Source organism: Pyxicephalus adspersus, chromosome 8 (genome assembly GCF_032062135.1).
Source record: "Pyxicephalus adspersus chromosome 8, UCB_Pads_2.0, whole genome shotgun sequence".
Lineage (NCBI taxonomy): Eukaryota > Metazoa > Chordata > Amphibia > Anura > Pyxicephalidae > Pyxicephalus > Pyxicephalus adspersus.
Window position 1 is genome coordinate 38,893,131 of NC_092865.1, and position 18,642 is coordinate 38,911,772.

At 36.3% G+C, this 18,642-nt stretch overlaps 1 protein-coding gene across 1 annotated transcript in view; it reads left to right on the plus strand.

Annotated features, from left to right (window-relative positions):
• KCNT2 (potassium sodium-activated channel subfamily T member 2) overlaps positions 1-18,642 on the plus strand; it is a 206,311-nt gene that overhangs the window by 70,729 nt on the left and 116,940 nt on the right. Inside the window, exons 10-12 of the mRNA XM_072420086.1 lie at positions 10,017-10,166; positions 12,568-12,797; positions 13,455-13,671. Coding sequence (XP_072276187.1) covers positions 10,017-10,166; positions 12,568-12,797; positions 13,455-13,671 — 597 coding nt within the window. The remainder of the gene's footprint in view (positions 1-10,016; positions 10,167-12,567; positions 12,798-13,454; positions 13,672-18,642) is intronic.

The following is an 18,642-nucleotide window of genomic DNA, read 5'->3' on the forward strand; positions in this document are numbered from 1 at the left end:
AAAAGTCTTTGCAGATTTGTAGCATAACTTGATAATATTTTAAATTGTTGCAGAGCAGGACAAAGGCAATGAGGAGTTTATGGTATCTTTATGTTTTATAGGGCCAGTGGGAGGTGATTATGGATGTTTGTTACTGTATACCTGTTTTTGACCAGTTACTAGGGTATGAAGTGGGTGCATTGACCAATGGAAGTTACAGTCATTTAAAAATAGCTCTTGACCAAATGAATGAACTTTGGCTAATTTGAAGTTACCAATACAAAAGCACAATAACTGAATACATCACTGTGCAAATTCTTGATAAATATGCCCCTTTATGTTGTCTTAATGTTGCCATTTTTTCCTTTTCCCATGTTTTAATAATCAGGGTATATATCAGTGCTAAGCAAAGCAGCTAGCTAACAAAATATATGCTAACCAGGAAAACATAGGTCTTTCAGTGCCATCTAGAGGACATACACAAGGCAATTTTATTCATTCTTTCTGTTCATTTGTAAAAGATATAATAGTTGTGATTCATTTCTAACATGTAAGATATATTAGTAATGAAAGCTGTTTTGGACAACAGTGCGCCTAATTTCTTTCCGAGGCGCTCTTTATGTACTGTAATACATTTTCTTGTCTACGAACAGTCAAAATCAATAATCAACACAGCCACACTGTGTATTTCCTTTGCCCAGAAAAATATTTGCACCATTTTATGAAATATTTTATGTCTCAGCCTAGAAAGTTCTATTTTATAACTTTAATGACAGCTAATGACAAGGGTCAGCATAAATCTTCCAAGCTAGAGAACGTTGCAGAAAGAAAAACACAATGGCCTTTTCAGACCTGTTAATCTGTTCTTGTATAATACTATTCATATGGTTTGTTGGCAGACATTGCCTTTACTGAGAAAGGAAAATAAATACCAAACCTGCTGGTAAATACATTTAGTCCTAAAGCAATGATTTTTTTCATTTTTTTTTTTTTCCATTATGTACAACAAAGAATTATAAACAAAATGTAGCAACCTAGTGACCCTGAATTAAATACAATTTATTTCTATATTAATATACAGTATGTATAGTATCTAATATATAGTAAATGTAAACAATTATTATATAACTATTATTTTATATGTATTTTATTTTGAACTAGAACATAAAATCTTTGTTTTTGGTAGTAACATTCAAATACATGGTCACTGCCATTCAGACATTCAGAACCAAACCTTTGGATCTGTAAATAATTTCAAAACTACTTAATTGACTTCCAAATGACAAGGACTAACAAATTAACTAAACAACATCCTGATTATATCTGTTTTCATTTATTTAAAGTTATCTATAAATATACAGATATTTCCATATTGATTTTTAAATCTTAACTGTACTTAAACTGCACTATATTGTTAATCAAATCTTTAAAAATAGTGGCAGAATCATACAGCAGGTACAATAATATGTTGGCACTATAAAAATCCTGTTTTCTTATTAATAATAATATTATAATAATAATAATAATAATAATAATAATAATAATATTAATAACAATAATAATAACATATTCTAATTCAGATTACATTGTTGCTTATTTTTGTGCTCAAAACAACAGCTTTAAAAGCCTTGTAGCATGCAGAAAAGGTTACAGAAAACCTTAAAGTTCCTACAGGGGCTTCCACAGACATTTCTTTATAGAAAATAATTTATACACAAAAAAGTGATTTTGGACACTGGTATCAAAAGCGTAACATACTCAAAAAAACTGATTGTATCCTTCAACTACAAAAATACACCTGGTACCCTTGTATACCATCTTATAGCTCCAGCTTGTGCCATTCCTTTTTTGTAACATACAGTCTGTAAGTATTGTTCAGTACACTGGGAATACTGTAACTTTTTTATTAAGTCTTGTTCAACCTTTTTTTTTTTACTTTGGCATCCAGGAACATCAAAACTTTTTTTTTGTGGATCTTCGGGTAAATTTGTGTAATGGTCCAGTAAGATTGAGCTTATGGAGAGGTTTAAATGAAATAGATGGAATGGCAGAGTGCCCCAAGATGCTGTAAGATGTGTATCAAAAAACATACTGTACCACAGATAAACACTCTTAGAAGGGATTTCAACTAAAAAATGTTTCATTTCAGTAATAACTAGGGCTTTGGGATAATTGAGGACTGCTTAACAGCAGTGAACTACAGCAGTACAGCTGGAAAAAAACTGACAGTCCAATCAGGCCCTTAACTATTTGTTTATAATTACTCCAAAAATACTGAGAACAAGATGACAGAGTTTCCAACAGCTCACGACCAACTGGTTGATTCCTGCAAAGACCTTGATATAAAAATCCAGCGGCTCAGATCGAAGACTGCAAATATGAAGGACTGCTCTAGATGTAATATCAACATCAGGGCGATCCTCATAACCTGACCTACCTGACCTGACATACAAAAACATTTTTACATTTTTTCCCTACTACCAATATGGCAGACATCATCATGGACTCACCTTCCCTCATCTCCAAACCTGCCTTCTTGTCATAGTAAATTCCCCACAAAAGTCTTACATGTTTTTAATTTTATTTTAAACAAGCCATGCAAGCGGCGTAGAGAGCTCCTTATCTTTTTGTGGAATTCAGTGGAATCTCACTATATGCAGATTTTTCCCAAGTCCAAGACAACTTTTACCCGTTACTAAGAACTATGGGACTGTCCAACAAAACTCCTCTTTTCTAAACAAGGTAAAACCTTTACTCTATCATTGCTGGACTATGGCTTTAAATTATTCAAACAGTGGGATATTATTTCACAAGAAGTCTCTGTGAAGGCAGCCAGATTTCATCAGAATTGACATTAAACAGTAGTATCTTCCTAACTGACAGGCAGATTTATATTTGCAGTTTATCCAAGCATATAATTTTTGACTACCCTAGCTTTCGAATCCCTTGTATCCCTCTAAAATGTGTACCCCACATAAGAAGCAGCTCAGTGATACCACTACATTCAAGCTGATACCTCTACACTTCGTTCTAGTTAATACAAATGTATTTTGGTCTATTTGCATCAAGCTCTGGGCTGAGTTGAACTATGTTCCCCAACACAATATTAAGAAGATTTGCACGTATTTAAAAGCAAAAACGTCTCCATATTATGAGTAATGAAGTAAGGTCTGCCACCTCCCAAAATAGGAGTACCCAAATGATGGGCTTATGATTGCTCATAAAGTGGAGCAATGTAAAAAGGCAGGGACTGATGTTTGCGTTTGAATAATAATAATCAATATGATCCATAAATCAAACTCAGTCCACTTAAAGCAAGTTAATTATGACCCTCTGGCCTCTTAGATGAGTTCCATACATAATTAATTTATTGTTACCTAGGTTTAAATCCAACTCATGGAGAACACCTTAGGTGTTTTTTTTTCACAATTTTCCTGAATATGGGTTTTTGTTAAATTCCACTTTGAAGAATTAATAATATCCACAACTCTAAAGAGAGTAACTATATATATGTATGCAAAAATTAGTTTTCTTTTTCTTTTTATGTTAGGTTTCTTATACATTGTTGTTCCATGTTATTCTATTTAAGAACAAAAGTCTCTAGAAAAACCAATGTGATATTCTCTTTCCCCTAAAGAAGCGGGTTCTATCCTACGAAACACACTGGATTAAAGTGAAGTTGTGACTTTATGCCTTTGTTCATTTGTGGATTGATTCACGAAGTTATATTTGTATTTACAAATGTATGTAATTTATGTGCCAAAATTGTTTTTATGAATTGCTTATCAATAAAGTATTTTGATGTTTTATTAAGCTTTGCACCACAGAAACTTCCTGCCATTTTAGATTACTCCACTTTATGAGCAATCAAAAGCCCATCATTTGGGTACCTTTACAAAGATTTGCATCATGTTCTATTGTTTTAGTTTTCATCGATGTACTGCACTGTGCACTGAAGAAGTGTTGAACATGTGATTTTATCTAACAATGTGCATTCTGATGTGCTATGGCTGCAGTTTATAAAGATCACATGTAAATTAAAAAAAAAAAAGATAAAGAAGCATACCAATGCATTTCAACAGTGAATTGTAGCATGGAGCAGGGTGTCTTCATAATACACAGCAGCGTCTATGTATGTGCACAACAATGCACACTACTTAATGTCAGTAGGCCTTTTATTATAGGCTATAGTTATTCATAAGGAAGATTCTTGTATGAGCAAACATAGCTGATACTAAGAAAGCAGTTAACCTTTTGAAAGATGTTTAATCCATTTTCTCAGAACTCCATAGTTATTCCATTACTGTTTATATGCATTTGCATGGCATTCTAACAAATGAAATGTACTGTATTAGAGATAAATTGTATCTATATATAATAATATAAATGTGACTTGTGCTAAAATTGGAGCTTGATCTGCATCTAGGCAAGCCAAATTACCTGCATGGTCTACCCTATGTGGTCAGCACTACAGAGATCTAGTATTATTAACTTTTTTTAACTATGTTTTAACATTTATAAAAAAGACATTAGAAATGTAATCTGCCCCTGGAAATATTGGAGAAAAGCTAGACGTGCAGGCACTATCTGGCTATCCTCCATAGGTTGAGCTAAACCCTGGCAGAGGTGCCACAGTACTCAGGTCTCCAACCTGTTGCCCCAGACCTAGCAAGGCCACTAACATTGGTCACTGTATGATAGGTTTTCTATGCACTATCTGTTGAGTTAGAACTATTCTGTCTGCATAGGTATGGCCCAATGTCCTTTGGCATCTGGAAATCTGGAAACCAGGAGGAAGTGGCATGGGACTTTTGCATGATTTGTCTACTGTCCATCAAATGATACAGGGTAAAAATACTCATCAAAATGCAGAAAAGAGCACACAAACCCCTAGTTTAGTAATGATCACACTGTCCACCAATAAAGGTGGCCACTGATTACCACATTACACAAACCACATTACAACATTAGGAGGCACTTTAACCACCAGTCTAAGGGAGAACACTAACCACCAACAAAAGGGGCACACCATGAACATACAGATGCATTCTGTACATTCCTGAACTCTGTGAACTGTAGTATACAATGACATAGTCCCTGCACACCCAACACATCTACCTTTACATTATGAGTTATGCCATACACCACATAGTCCTGACTAGTGCACTGTCTACACCCATAGGTCTGCCCTCTGTGCTCTATATCTCTGAACCTATATCATACATTAGATAGCTTGGACTGCTGCACCTTACACAATATATTGTCCTGTCCCCTGGCTTCTATATGTTTTAATATATGATCTTGCAAATTATATAGTCATGATCACTACACTTCAATTGCTGAGTTGTATGTTATATAGTCCTGATTGCTGCACTTTGTTAGCTATTTGTAAAATATTTATTTTTTAATGTATCATTATTTTAAGATAGGATGAGACAAAGGGCCTGATTTATTAAAGCTGTCCAAGTCTGGAGAGAATAAACTTTCATCAGTGAAGCTGGGTGATCCAGCTAACCTGGAATAGATCTGGTGCAGGATTCAAAACATTTGCTAGCAAATAGCAAATGACTTTGAATAAATCCATCCCTGGTTTGCTGGATCACCCAGCTCCACTGATGAAAGTGTATTCTCTTCAGACTTTGAGGGCTTTAATAAATCAGACCCAAAGTGTTAGCTCTCTGTATATATATAGTGTGTGAAAAAAGTATAAAGAACAAAACAGTTTAATTTTTATAAAAAAAAATCCTCCATGCAAAAATATATGTGTATCTGTGAAACAAGTATGCCTGCAGCAAGCCAAAGGGAAACATAGGCAGAGGGCCTACATAAGAGGGTCAGAAGAGGAGACCGGCAGCGGAAGGGTTAAGTTGAGGTGAACGAAGGGGTCAGTGTGGGGATTGGTGGAGAGGAAATGTTTGTATAAGGAAAAGTTTTATCATCCACCCATCCCTCAGTTTAGTGTTTGCTCCAGGGAAATACGGTGTGCTTGCGGTGTGGCTATTGGTGTCCTGGAGGTAAGGATCCCAGCTGGTATTTATGGTATGTGGGGTAAAACATCTGGTGCCCCTTGAGGGTATGGAGAAGAGGTGTTTAGTCAGCATATAATGGCTATGGTCTCCGATGAGGAGCTGGGTGGCTGGAGCCATTGTAGTTCTTCTGGCATTTTGAGGACCTTGCCTATCATGATCTGCAGTCTTTGGTGTGGAAAGGGTTGTGTTTGTGTTTACTGGGTTGGAGTTGTAATGTTGTTTTATGTTTAAGATTGTCATTGAAAATGTTTTAAGTTGTATTTTTTATGTTTGTTCAGTTAATATTGGTTTGTGAATAAACTGCTACCTGGGTCCATTATAAATTCAAACCATGATCAGTGTTATTTTAGGGGGTGAATGTGGGTTGTGTTGATAATGAGTGTTAAGGCTTGAGACAACTATTTGCGAAAAGGGGCAACTTCTGCGCTACCATAATCATGTCATGTAGCATAGTAATTTAACATGTTATGTGAATGTGGAGTGAAGAAGGATGGACTGAGGAGCTCCCATGTCACAGAAAAGAATAGTTGGAACACTGTTCTGCTTGCTCTTAGGTGCTCATTAAAACCTGGATTTACTCCTATTTAAATAGGGTTTACTGTTGCATAACATTTTAAAACTCATGAAATAGTAATTTACTCTCCCATCTTTTTGGTAAGGAAGTCAACTGCTGTTCACAAACATCAAGCAACAATCATACCAAGTGTTTGACCAAATGTATACTATGGCTTCCATTGCATCTGAGGATTTCTTTATATTTAAGAAAATATTTAAATGTTTTCTTTCTGTTTCAATGACTAATAAAACCACCCTCATTGGCTGTATGATATTCCAAGAACAAAGATGTTTATTTTCAATAGAGGATAAAATAATGAAAAACTGCAAACGGCTTTACTGGAGTAAACCAGGTGGAGGTGCTGTAGGACTAGCAATCTAGCTCTGATCATCATAAACAGATTAATGCAGCATTTATCTATAGTTCACAGAGTAAATCTGTGAAATTATCAGGAAAATTATCATGTAAATGAATGTCAGATATTTTTATATCTCTGTGTCATGTTGTTTTGTTTTCTGGCAAATTAAATTGCCAATTGTTTTTTAAAAGATCAGAGCATTAGTAGTGGATGCATTCATTTTAGTATTTCAGACGCTAGTTATACTGTTATTGGATCATAACATAAAGGCTAGCACTGCCTCTTGTTAAACAGTGATCTTAGCTTTGTAATCTATGCTGCAGTTGGTTCTGCTGTTATCTTCGGGGCATCATTGATACAGTTCCGGGTCAGTTCTAGGTCTCTCTTTTTTATGACTCATATGGTATAGAAGTTAATGCATTAAAAACAGTTAGGGGGATCAGAATGATTTTCACATAAATTTACTCACAAATCACATTTTTTTATTCACCTAAATATAGCTATGCAGACTTCATTCTGCAGTTTGTTAATCACAATTGCCTTGAGCCTGAAATAAATGATTATTGACTAGAGAAGATCAGATACTCTTGCAGCCCCCACCTTTTCCTTTACCCCATGTACCTCAATAATGACACCGTTCTTGGCCAAAAATGGCCCAATGGCTGTTTATTGCACAACCTAAATTACTTAAGTACAGTCTTTCAATCCTGTTATAACAATAATACCATAATAACATAACATTGTAACATAACTACCTTGACATTCTTAACCCATTCAGGTTGCAGGTCCCTAAAGGCACTGATCCATCTAATATTAACCTGGGATCTGCCCACACTGATATGTTGGTTTTCAGCCACATACCACCCCCTCGAGAACAATATCAGCTACCATCAGACTATCCTATCACCACTACTCCACATTCACTCAATGTTAAATCTCCCACACACAGCAGGTGCCATACCATAGATGGTTCCCTTACCACTACAGTCCTTTAACAATTTACCATTTTTACTGCCCTCGAGGGCCCTAAACTGCATTACCTAAAAATACAAGGGAGGGAGGGAAACTTTTCCCCTACTTACAAAATACTGACCCCTCACTTCCTGAGGGACCCCTATATATCACCTTTTGAAATCTCCACCCTATATTCTTTCTTCTCACCAATCACCAACTTGACCCACCTATGACCCTATTTTTGTTAACCAAACTTCACTAGGCCTGCCCCCCGCCCCCTTGCACCCTGTGCCTAGTTCCCTTATCACTGGCTCCATGCCCTTCTTTATACATTATTATTATTATTATTACTAAACAGTATTTATATAACGGCATCATATTACGCAGCGCTGTACATTAAATAGGGGTTGCTAATGACAGACAAATACAGACATTGATACTGGGGGGGAGGACCCTGCCCCGAAGAACTTACAATATAGTAGGTGGGGGAATTAACACAAAATAGGAGGGGGGGTATGTGGAGGTAGGAAGTAGAAGTAGTGATTTCAAAAGACAGAAGAAGATGGTAAGGCAAGTTTGAAAAAAATGGGCTTTAAGTGCTGTTTTAAATGAGCAGAACGTAGGAGCAAGCCCAATAGGATGAGGGAGACCATTCCAGAGATTTGGAGCAGCTCTAGAGAAGTCTTGTAACCGTGCGTTTGATGATGTTATGAGTGAGGAAGTCATTAGTAGGTCATTAGAGGAGCGAAGAGAGCGGCAGGGGGAGTATTTTTTTACCAGATCAGAAAAGTAAGTGGGACAAAAACTGTGGAGAGATTTGAAGGCAAAGCATAGGAGCTTAAATTTGATTCTAAGGTGAAAAGGAAGCCAACGAAGGGTACTACAAAGAGATGTAGCAGAAGAAGAGCTGTGGGAAGGATTAATGAGTCTGGTGGCAGCATTCATATTAGATTGTAGAGGAGAGAGTCGGGTTAGTGGAATACCAGAGAGGAGGAGGTTACAGTAGTCCAGACGAGAGATGATAAGAGCGTGTACAAGGAGTTTGGTGGTCTCTGGGGACAGGTAGGGGTTGATTTTGGAGATGTTGCGTAAGTGAAAGTGACAGGCCCTAGAAATGTTCTAAATAGGGGGGGTAAATGAGAGGGCAGGATCAAAGGTGATGCCAAGACAATGTGCCTGAGGGGAGGGCCGAAAAACAGTGTTGTTAACAGTTAAAAATATGTCAGTGGGAGATTTGGAATTTGAGAGGGGAAGATGATGAGTTTGGTTTTATCCAGGTTGATTTTCAGGAATTGGTCAGACAACCATGATGAGATGGCTGACAGCCAGCATGAGACCTTATCCAGGACTGAGGGAGACAAGTCAGGGGTGGACAGATAGATTTGAGTGTCATCAGCATACAGATAGTACTGTATGCCAAAGGAGGATATGAGACTACCGAGAGAGGAGGTGTACAGAGAAAAGAGAACCGGTCCAAGGATTGACCCTTGGGGAACACAAACAGGGAGGAGAGTGGGAGAGGAGGAAATACCATTGAAAGAAACTTGAAAGGAGCTGTCAGACAGATAGGAAGCAAACCAAGAGAGAGCAGTGTCACTGATACCAATGAAGTGCATGATTTATATTAGAAGAGGGTGATCAGCAGTGTTAAAAGCAGAGGAATGATCAAGGAGAAGGAGCAGGGAAAAGTTGCCTTGAGACTTTGCTCTGATGAGGTTATTGGCCACTTTAATAGGCGCTGTTTGTGGAATAGACAGCTCGAAAACCGGACTGGAGAGGGTCAAGGAGAGAGTTGGTGCTCAGGTAATTGGTGAGTCTTCGGATCTGAATGGAAGTATTAGGTACAAATAAAAATTTGTGATTTTCCTGGGGTTGCCTAAATATTTCCATCTGCATTAAAAATCGAGATTAAAAAAGGTTATGTTTTTTCAGATTGAATTAATTTGTATCAATATATTCAGGCAAATCTCAAAAAATGTTATTTATTGATTTTCCTTATGTGAAAAGCATTTTCTTTCATCTCAACAATCAATCAATAAATGTGTAATTTGAGATTTTGCCTTAAAAGGGTTTAATATACATTTTTTTAAACCAAAGCAATTCACACCCAAAATATATGTATATTTCGTTTATCTTATAGGGAAGGACAGCAGTCCCCTGAACAATGGCAGAAAATGTATGGTCGATGTTCAGGAAATGAGGTCTATCATATAAGGATGGAGGACAGCATCTTCTTTGCAGAATATGAAGGGAAGAGCTTCACTTATGCTTCATTTCATGCGCATAAAAAGTAGGTATAGAATGTGCAATGGTATAAAAGCCTTGATTAATGTGTGAAGAATTTTGCACATTTCCTACATAACTTTTTAGGTGCAAATTATTATTTTAGTATATTTTAGTATGACTAAAGATGGTTTGTCTATAAAGAAGACTGGGCAACGATCCATGGCCAGTAGCTGCCAATCAAAGAGGGCCCACCAATACTAACAGGGTACTTATTGTGAACCTGCACTGATACAGTGCTGCCCACTCTACTAGCTCCTTGCATGACAGTCACTCATAGAGAACCGCCATCTGCGCCTCCCTTCCTGCAAACTATAAGAATCACATGCAAGATGATTGTAGCCATGTGTGTCACATTTTTGTGCACTGTTGATGGCAAACCAGCAACCATGGGCTGTGTCTTTTTTACTGTAGACATAGAAATGTACCTTGATGTAGGGTATACAACTAGATCGTCTTGATTCAATTCATGGAGTAATGTGCTACAGGAGACTGGAGTTTTCTTTTGTATAGTACTGTCTTCCTTTAATTTTCTGTCCGTGAGAGACCTTGATGATGCAATAAGATCATACTGTTTCTTGTTGCTTTGCTCAGTTATGCATTTGTGTAAAATATACACTAATTTGGTTTCAGAACTCTTGTTTACAATGTGATTTGATTTATTTTTTTTTTCTTTTTATGCACATTGCTAATTGATAAGTTAAACTAATTCACTGCATTATTTTGTTGGTAATTTCATTTACAGCATATTTACAAGTACCTAAACCTTTTGCACAGTACTATTCAAATATATTTTATACAAACACACACACACACACACACACACACACACTAGTGTAGTATGTTTCCACTATGCAGTATGTACCAATTATTTTATCCATTGTAAACAGGTGCCCTTTTGAAAGTTGATTCTTGCCTCCTGTGGATACCTTATACTGACTATTTTCCTAATATTTGTTTTTATTCTGATTATTAATATTTTAGTGGTGGTTATTCTATACACTATATATATTTTTGTGATTCTTGGGAATTTGGTTTAAAGCAAGGTGAAGTATCACATAGTGGTGGTTTATTCAAACTGTGTGAATTATTGACATTAACATTTTTAGTTTTCTTATTGATCAATTGAGACTTAATATAAAACATTGCCGTGGCAGAACAAGAAGTTAGGGGAAATATCTTTCTGAAAGTATCATTGAGAAGTAAGTTATAACCTTTCCCCAAAACTTTTCCAAAACTAACAAAAACGTTTTGTGTAAAGGTCCACTTTTATTAGAATGCACTAGTACCTGGATATGCTTGATGAGTACTTGAGGTGCAGCTTTACTGTTTTATGTTTTTACCAGGTTTTATGGATGTGTCCACATGCCTGTCCATGTCTGTTCATGGCAGACAGCATAGCTAAATCAATCATTTTTTTTCTAAAGGAGTTAAACAATAATGCTTGGTCTAGTGTCTAGTTTGCTAATACTGTAATACAATACAACCATGACTGGTTTGGAAAGATTGTAGATAGTGTCGGGAGTGCTCACGTTCAATTACTACATTAAAAGATTCTGTGCCAATAAGGGAACTATTTGAAATTGTTCTATTATGAATTGTTGGAACTGTTGTACTGGCATCTCTGAATTAAAAAAACAGAGTTTGATAATGTGTCTGCTGCCTCCTGTGAAGTTCCTTTTGGCCTTTCACACATACACACCTGTAAGTGATGCTTACATACTGACCCTCCTTCCCATTCTTGATGTTGTTGCAGACAGTACTACAGGAATCTTTTATTTTATTTTATCTTTTTTATAAGTTATATTAAAAAGTACATTATTAGTTATAATGAATATGGTAATGGACCAAATAGTGTTTATATATGTGACTGTTCAGCTTTTAATGAAATTTGTAATGTGCATCCGGACTGGTAAGGCATGAAATGTTGCTTGTGTTGCACCTTCAGTAGGATGCATACAATTGTGTTTGAATCAATGTAAAGTGTAGTTTTAAAATTGCAGCATCACTTACAGATATTTTCACAGCATCTCTGTGGCAAATACTTGAAATGTTTTATCTCCTCCGGTGGCTCATTTATCCTGGGAAGCTGGTCCTTATAACCCATGATTTTTACTCAATATCCTTGAAACAGCTGAATTGGAAGGCAAAGTAGTATATCGAGCACAAATATCTTTGCTTGAAAAAGCTTTCTGAAGTTTACCATTGTTGTCATGACTGTAAATATATTCCATTCAAATCAAGATGAATGTAAAATGAACTAGATCCCAGGACTATCTGAGCTTGGAGGTTAGTGTTCAGCATTGTCATTTCTGAACATTGTAATGGAATTCATAAAACTCCTGTATGATTAGCATGTCAAAGCCTTTTCATCACACAGCTTCCCTGCTGCCCTCCTTATCTTTTAGATTTGGTGTCTGCCTTACTGGTGTTAGAAGAGAGGATAACAAAAATATCTTACTAAACCCAGGGCCGCGTTATATCATGAGTTCTACCGATACCTGCTTTTATATCCATGTGACAAAAGAAGAAAACTCTGCTTTTAAACAACACGAACAGTTGGAAAAATTACGTAAACACATGTCTTTCTATCATGGTCCATCCAGGCTACCAGTTCACAGCATCATTGCCAGCATGGGTACGTATAAATAAATGTTCTTTCAAGTAATAATACTATTCCTCTAAAAAAAAAAAAAAAATCATTGTTATTCATTCTTTGAAAAAAAGGAGATAACATTTCATCTATGTATTATGCTCTCTATTGTAAACATGCATATTTTATTTAATATGTCTGTTGAGATTTCTCTATATCTCTGTGTTGTATAGCAATTAGATTCTGGCATAATATACAATAAAAACACCCCTATTGCCCATATAATTTGCCTACATGCCTTTTTCTCAAAGAAATGTAATGTATAAAATAAAAAAATAAAAAAACAATTCTCTGTATTTCACAGTACATTAGTGTTAGTGGCAGCCACTTTGCTGATGTCAAATCCTGTTTATCAAGCAAGCTGTATATGTGAGAGAAAAAAAACTTTTGTTTGATTACTCTTAGTTCATTTGTCAGACAGAATATTCCTGGTTTGATTACTTAGCTTATCTCCTGATGTCTTAACATCAAAGTAAAGTTCTGCAAAGCAGCACTGTTCAGATAGGTAAGTCACCTAAATTACTGTAGGTACTTATTGTTAAACAGAATTCTGTTTTAGAAGTAATAATAGTAAGGCAAATCTATTGAAGCAAAATTATAAGTTGTAAATATACATTACAGATATATAATGTTTTTTTATAGGTACAGTGGCAATAGATCTCCAGGAGACAACCTGTTATTCCACCAGCGGGCCAGCCCTTACTCTTCCATCTGAAAGTAATAGAGAAGAGAGAAGACCTAGTATTGCAACTGTACTTGAACATGCTGACAATGCATCCATACAGCCATGTGATCTTCTCAGTGACCAATCAGAAGATGAAGCCAACCCCTCTGATGATGAATGTTCTGAGTCCAAAGAGTAAGTACATTTCTATATTTTAGGTAATATACAGTGTAGATGTACTAAGTGTTTTAGTGAATAACATAAAGAATAAATGTTCTGTTCTTTATGTTATCCTGTGACTAAACCTTCCAAGCTCAAAAAAGTTATTGAGTGTTATTAACTAACATTGTTGAATCAAGTAGGTGGGAAAACCAGAGAAACTAAAGTAGTAAAACAGCATCTTTGTTGTACTGGGTGTGATTTAGGATGATTTTGGTGGAACGTGCTGATGGAAGTCTCACCAGCTGCCACAAGGGGAGAAGGGGAAATGTTCTTCTGCTCTAGGATGGTGACCGTGCTTCCCAAGATGCAACTGTTACCTCTTGTTAAGAATGGGAGATCATATGAAGATGGAGGCAGTGTGGGGTCAAAAACAAGTTTTCAAACAGCTTTATGTACTATTGTGAGATGGTGTGGTTGGGCCAATAGTTAGAACTCAAAAGAAAGGTATTAGTCACATTAAGACTAAAAAACTATTCTGTAGGCATGGCAATGGTAATGTTTATTTTAGGCATTGATTACCTATTTTATTTGTTTCTCATCTTTTTTTTTAATTAAATTACTTCCATTGATATTTGAGCCCAAGGCAAGTTTACTACATGTTCTGTTTGTAGGCTTCTTTATATTGCTGCTCCATACTGTAACATCCAGAAAGGTTAAATTGCTCTTGTGCCTAGACTATAGACATTTATATGTACAATTACATTTACAACATATACATATTCTTAACAAGCACTACAAGAGCATTAAAACAAACCTGGACCCTCCTGCTGATTTTTAAGGTAGTGCTTTCCTTTAGAAAAAAATTTCAATAAAAAAAATGATGTCGCCATTAGCTTCACATCCAACAAATTTCCCTGCATTTGTGTGTGGAGCTAATTAGATGCTCCACATTCCTATTGTTCTTATGATTTCAGAGAAATGAACTGCACTAAAGTAGAGCAATACTCACAAAAAATAAATGGAATGGTAAGTATAGCAGCATATAGCTCAATGTGGTAGGCTGGGGGTCAGGCATGATGATTATAGTAGTCTATCGGCCAGAAAATGAGAACAGGTTTATTCAGTTACTTAAGCTTCTACCACTAATAAATGCAGATTCCATTGGTTGTTTGCATTAGAGGTCTGGCAAGCTGCCACGATCTTCTCTTAAAAGAAAATAGCCTTCAAATTCAGTAAATGAATAGCATTTTTCTCCACAATACTTATAGATACAGAGCTGAATGAGGGCTTGCTTTAAAGTTGAAGGTTATTAAGGTTATATTTTGCCTTTATAAACCCTTCCTTCCCTCTGCTAAAAATAATTTAATTATTAGGTATTACATTTCTATTTTATTACATAAGCAAGCAGCTAATGCTTAGTATATAGAAATAGGCTGTTATGGTGCTTTACATAGATCCCTGAAAACAGAAAGCTGTGGTGATATTCATATATGATACATACAGCTTCTAATTCACACTTTAAGAAGTGTACAGTGTAGAAAAAAAATTATAATAAACAATTTCAATACATTAGAGAAGACTGCACAACTGTGCAAGTATGAAAGTAATAGAGGGAAGGAATTAGTGGTGATAAGGTACATACTGTGAGCAAATATATGCTCTAAAACGGTTTAAAACACCCTAATAATGGACATAGCTTCTGTGACCAACCCTCCCTTTTTTATTGAGTGGTAGGAGAATTCATTTTATTAAGTTTTTCAAATTATTGGCTTCTGCAATGAGCTTACCGGTTGCAAAGGTTTTGCACTGCTTTATAGGTTTCTTCTCATTTCTGGCAGTGAACCTGCAAAGTGTTGGACCAAAAGTTTGGGATTTATGAAACCAGCAAAACTTTGGGAATCAGTGGTAGAAGCAAGTTAGAACCTTTTCCCTGTTAACATCCATAACTGTTTCATCCAAGTGTGGAGAAATAAAACAGTATGTTTTCAGTTTTTGAAAGAAAACCCACACATTGGATAAAAAATAGATGAAAAACATGAGACATGCATTTAACAAAATTAGTGCCCATTTTAAAACTGGACCCCAGATATGTAAGTCAGGAGTACTATTTCAGTAGCAGTCTTTCCTTTACTAATATAATTTTTTAAAATTTCTGATGAAATATTTGTCTGCTTTCCTTAGCTAGGAAATTTGAGTTTTTGAATTATTGAAAGAAAAATAATATTTGCAATGGATAAATAAAAGTTTTTTATTCAATATTTCTTTTCAAAACTCTTTGTAATAATTCCATTCCTTCTTTCTCCATGTGTTGGCATAAAATTAAAGCCAGACCTTGCCTGTGAGAATTAGCTAATCTAAAAATGCATGATCACACAGCAGGGAATGTAGCTTGAGATGACGCGCTTCGTATTCCCACACCAAAATCTGAAGTATTAAAGTTAAGTTTAGCTAAGTTTCAATAAAGCTTTCTCTCTCTCTCCCTCTCTCTTTCTATTTATATATATATATATATATATATATATATATATATATATTATAAATATATATAGGTGTGCTAAAGGTATTGTATATTTTCAGTTCACAAAACATACATTTACTAATAGTAACAGCTAATCAGATGACAACATACAACAAAAACCACTACTAGAAAAAAAAAACACTAATAAATACATTTAGTAACGTGCACTATTTAACAGCATACATCAGTTTGCTCCTAGGTGTTATTGTATGTTGCTTTTTTATTTTTAATGTTTCTTCCTCACATTGTGACCTAGTTTGGATGTTTCTTTTGATGTCTTTATTTATAAAAGATTTCTTCCTAGTCTCACTAGCTATACACTCTTAACAGTAGTGTTTTTTTGCACCTGTATTTTAGCTGGAATTTACCAAGATTATAGATGATAATTATACTTTTTCTACCTGAATTATAAGTACTTATCAGATAGATATTCATAAGTGCAGTATTATGTATTATACACAACACCTAATAAGCAGACTTTTGGAAAATGACGGTGTATTCCTTTCATGTACATGTAGGTAGCATATTGGACATTGGCAATAGTAGATACAATGACAAATTTTAAATAATTATCCATTTAATCATGTTCATAATTTTCGGGCTGGAAAAAGTTATAACACTGTTTAACCACCCTTAATCTCATTTAGCTATGCTCATATATATATATTGTTAAAGTATGAGGTATGTGTGTAAGCAATGAGATAAGCTTATGATAGGTCATAGACCCTATATTATTCTTCTCTATTCCTCTACATGCACAAATATTGTGGTAAAGTCTTAAACAGTTCCATTTGGTGACTTCAATAGACTAGAATAATTTGCAATTTAGAGCTGTCTTCCCAGGGATCGCTAACAGGAGAATTCCCTTGCACCCCTGGAGGATTCCCAGGGCTGCAAGGTAATACTGCTGTTTGCGATCCCCGTGTACTAGAGGTTAATTAACCTCTAGTGCCCCGGGATCGCAGTGGAACTGCACATAAACTCTCCATGGAGTTTCTCCATTGAGAGTTCACCTGAGTTCAGTTCCCATGGTCACCGGGCTGTACTTATCATTGATAAGTACAGCCCAAGGAGTGTGGGAACTTGCAGTCACAGCTGATAGTAGGCATGGGAGTGCTATCAATCAGCTGTGACTGCAGATGAACTCTCAATTGAGTTTCTTCATTGAGAGTTCATCTGCAGTTCAGTTCCCACGGTCACTGGGCTGTACTTATCAGGTCACCAGGGCTGCAAGGGAATACTCCTGTTTGCGATCTCCGGGCACTAAAGGTTAATTAACCTCTAGTGCCCCAGGATCGCAGTGGAACTGCAGATGAACTCTCAATGGAGTTTCTGCTTTGAAAGTTCATCTGCAGTTCAGTTCCCACGATCACCGGGCTGTACTTATTAGCCCAGTGACTGTGGGAACTAAACTGCAGATGAACTCTCAATAGAGAAACACCATTGAGAGTTCATCTGCAGTTCCACTGTGATCCCTGGGCACTAGAGGTAATTAATCTCTAGTGCCTGGAGTTTGCAAACAGGAGGATTCACAAGGATGCAAGAATGATTGCAGCCCTGAGAATCCACTGTGATCCCGGGGCACTGGAGGTTAACTGACCTCTAGTGCCCGGGGATCACAAACAGGAGGATTCCCTTCCAGCCCTGGAGGATTTCAATCAGCTGTGACTGCAAATGAACTCTCAGCTTGCACAGCCTGCTGTGCAACATCCTCACCTCTAGAAGCTCTGTAGAAAAACAGGGTGTTGCTTTCACTTTGTGCCCTGTAAATGTCTCAGACACTGTGACAAAAATAAAGGGGGCTCTGAAATCGTATCAGATCTCAATAACAGAAATTTTCAAAGAATCCTTATTGAAATAAATTGTGTTATTAATTAAAACCCAACATTTTAGAAAACTGAGAGCTGGAGTCACATTGAAAATTAATGTAAAACACTGAAATCCCAAGGTGATTAAACTTGTATTAATTTAATTCGAAAAAATCCTAATGTGGCTTAACAGTGTTTTTGGTAACCATGTGCTCATATGCACTTATGGCAAAGTCTGGGCATGCTGCTAGTTAAACAGTTGATGGTGCCCTGGAGGATCTCCTCTCAGACCTAGAGCAGGGCACTTCTGTGGTACTACTTGGCATAGTCAGATGCACCAATACATTTCCCAGAGGGTCTTTTTTGGATTCAGGCATGAGGGAATGTAATCCATGCATTTGTTATCTAGGATCTGCCTATATGCACTGACGAATGAGGCTAAACACTGTCCTGTGCTAGAGAAAATTTAGGCCCCACTTTACCAGCAAAAGGTCTGACAATGGGTCTGAAAATGTAATTCGGGTATTTAAAAGCAGTCAGTGTAGCATTAGCTAGCACCTGGAGGTCTGTGTGGCCCTTCAAGAATATGCACCCCAGAACCAACTCTGACTCATGCAGGATGATATTACAGGCAGCATAACATTCACTTTGGCATGGCAAAATTGGCAGGTGACAATC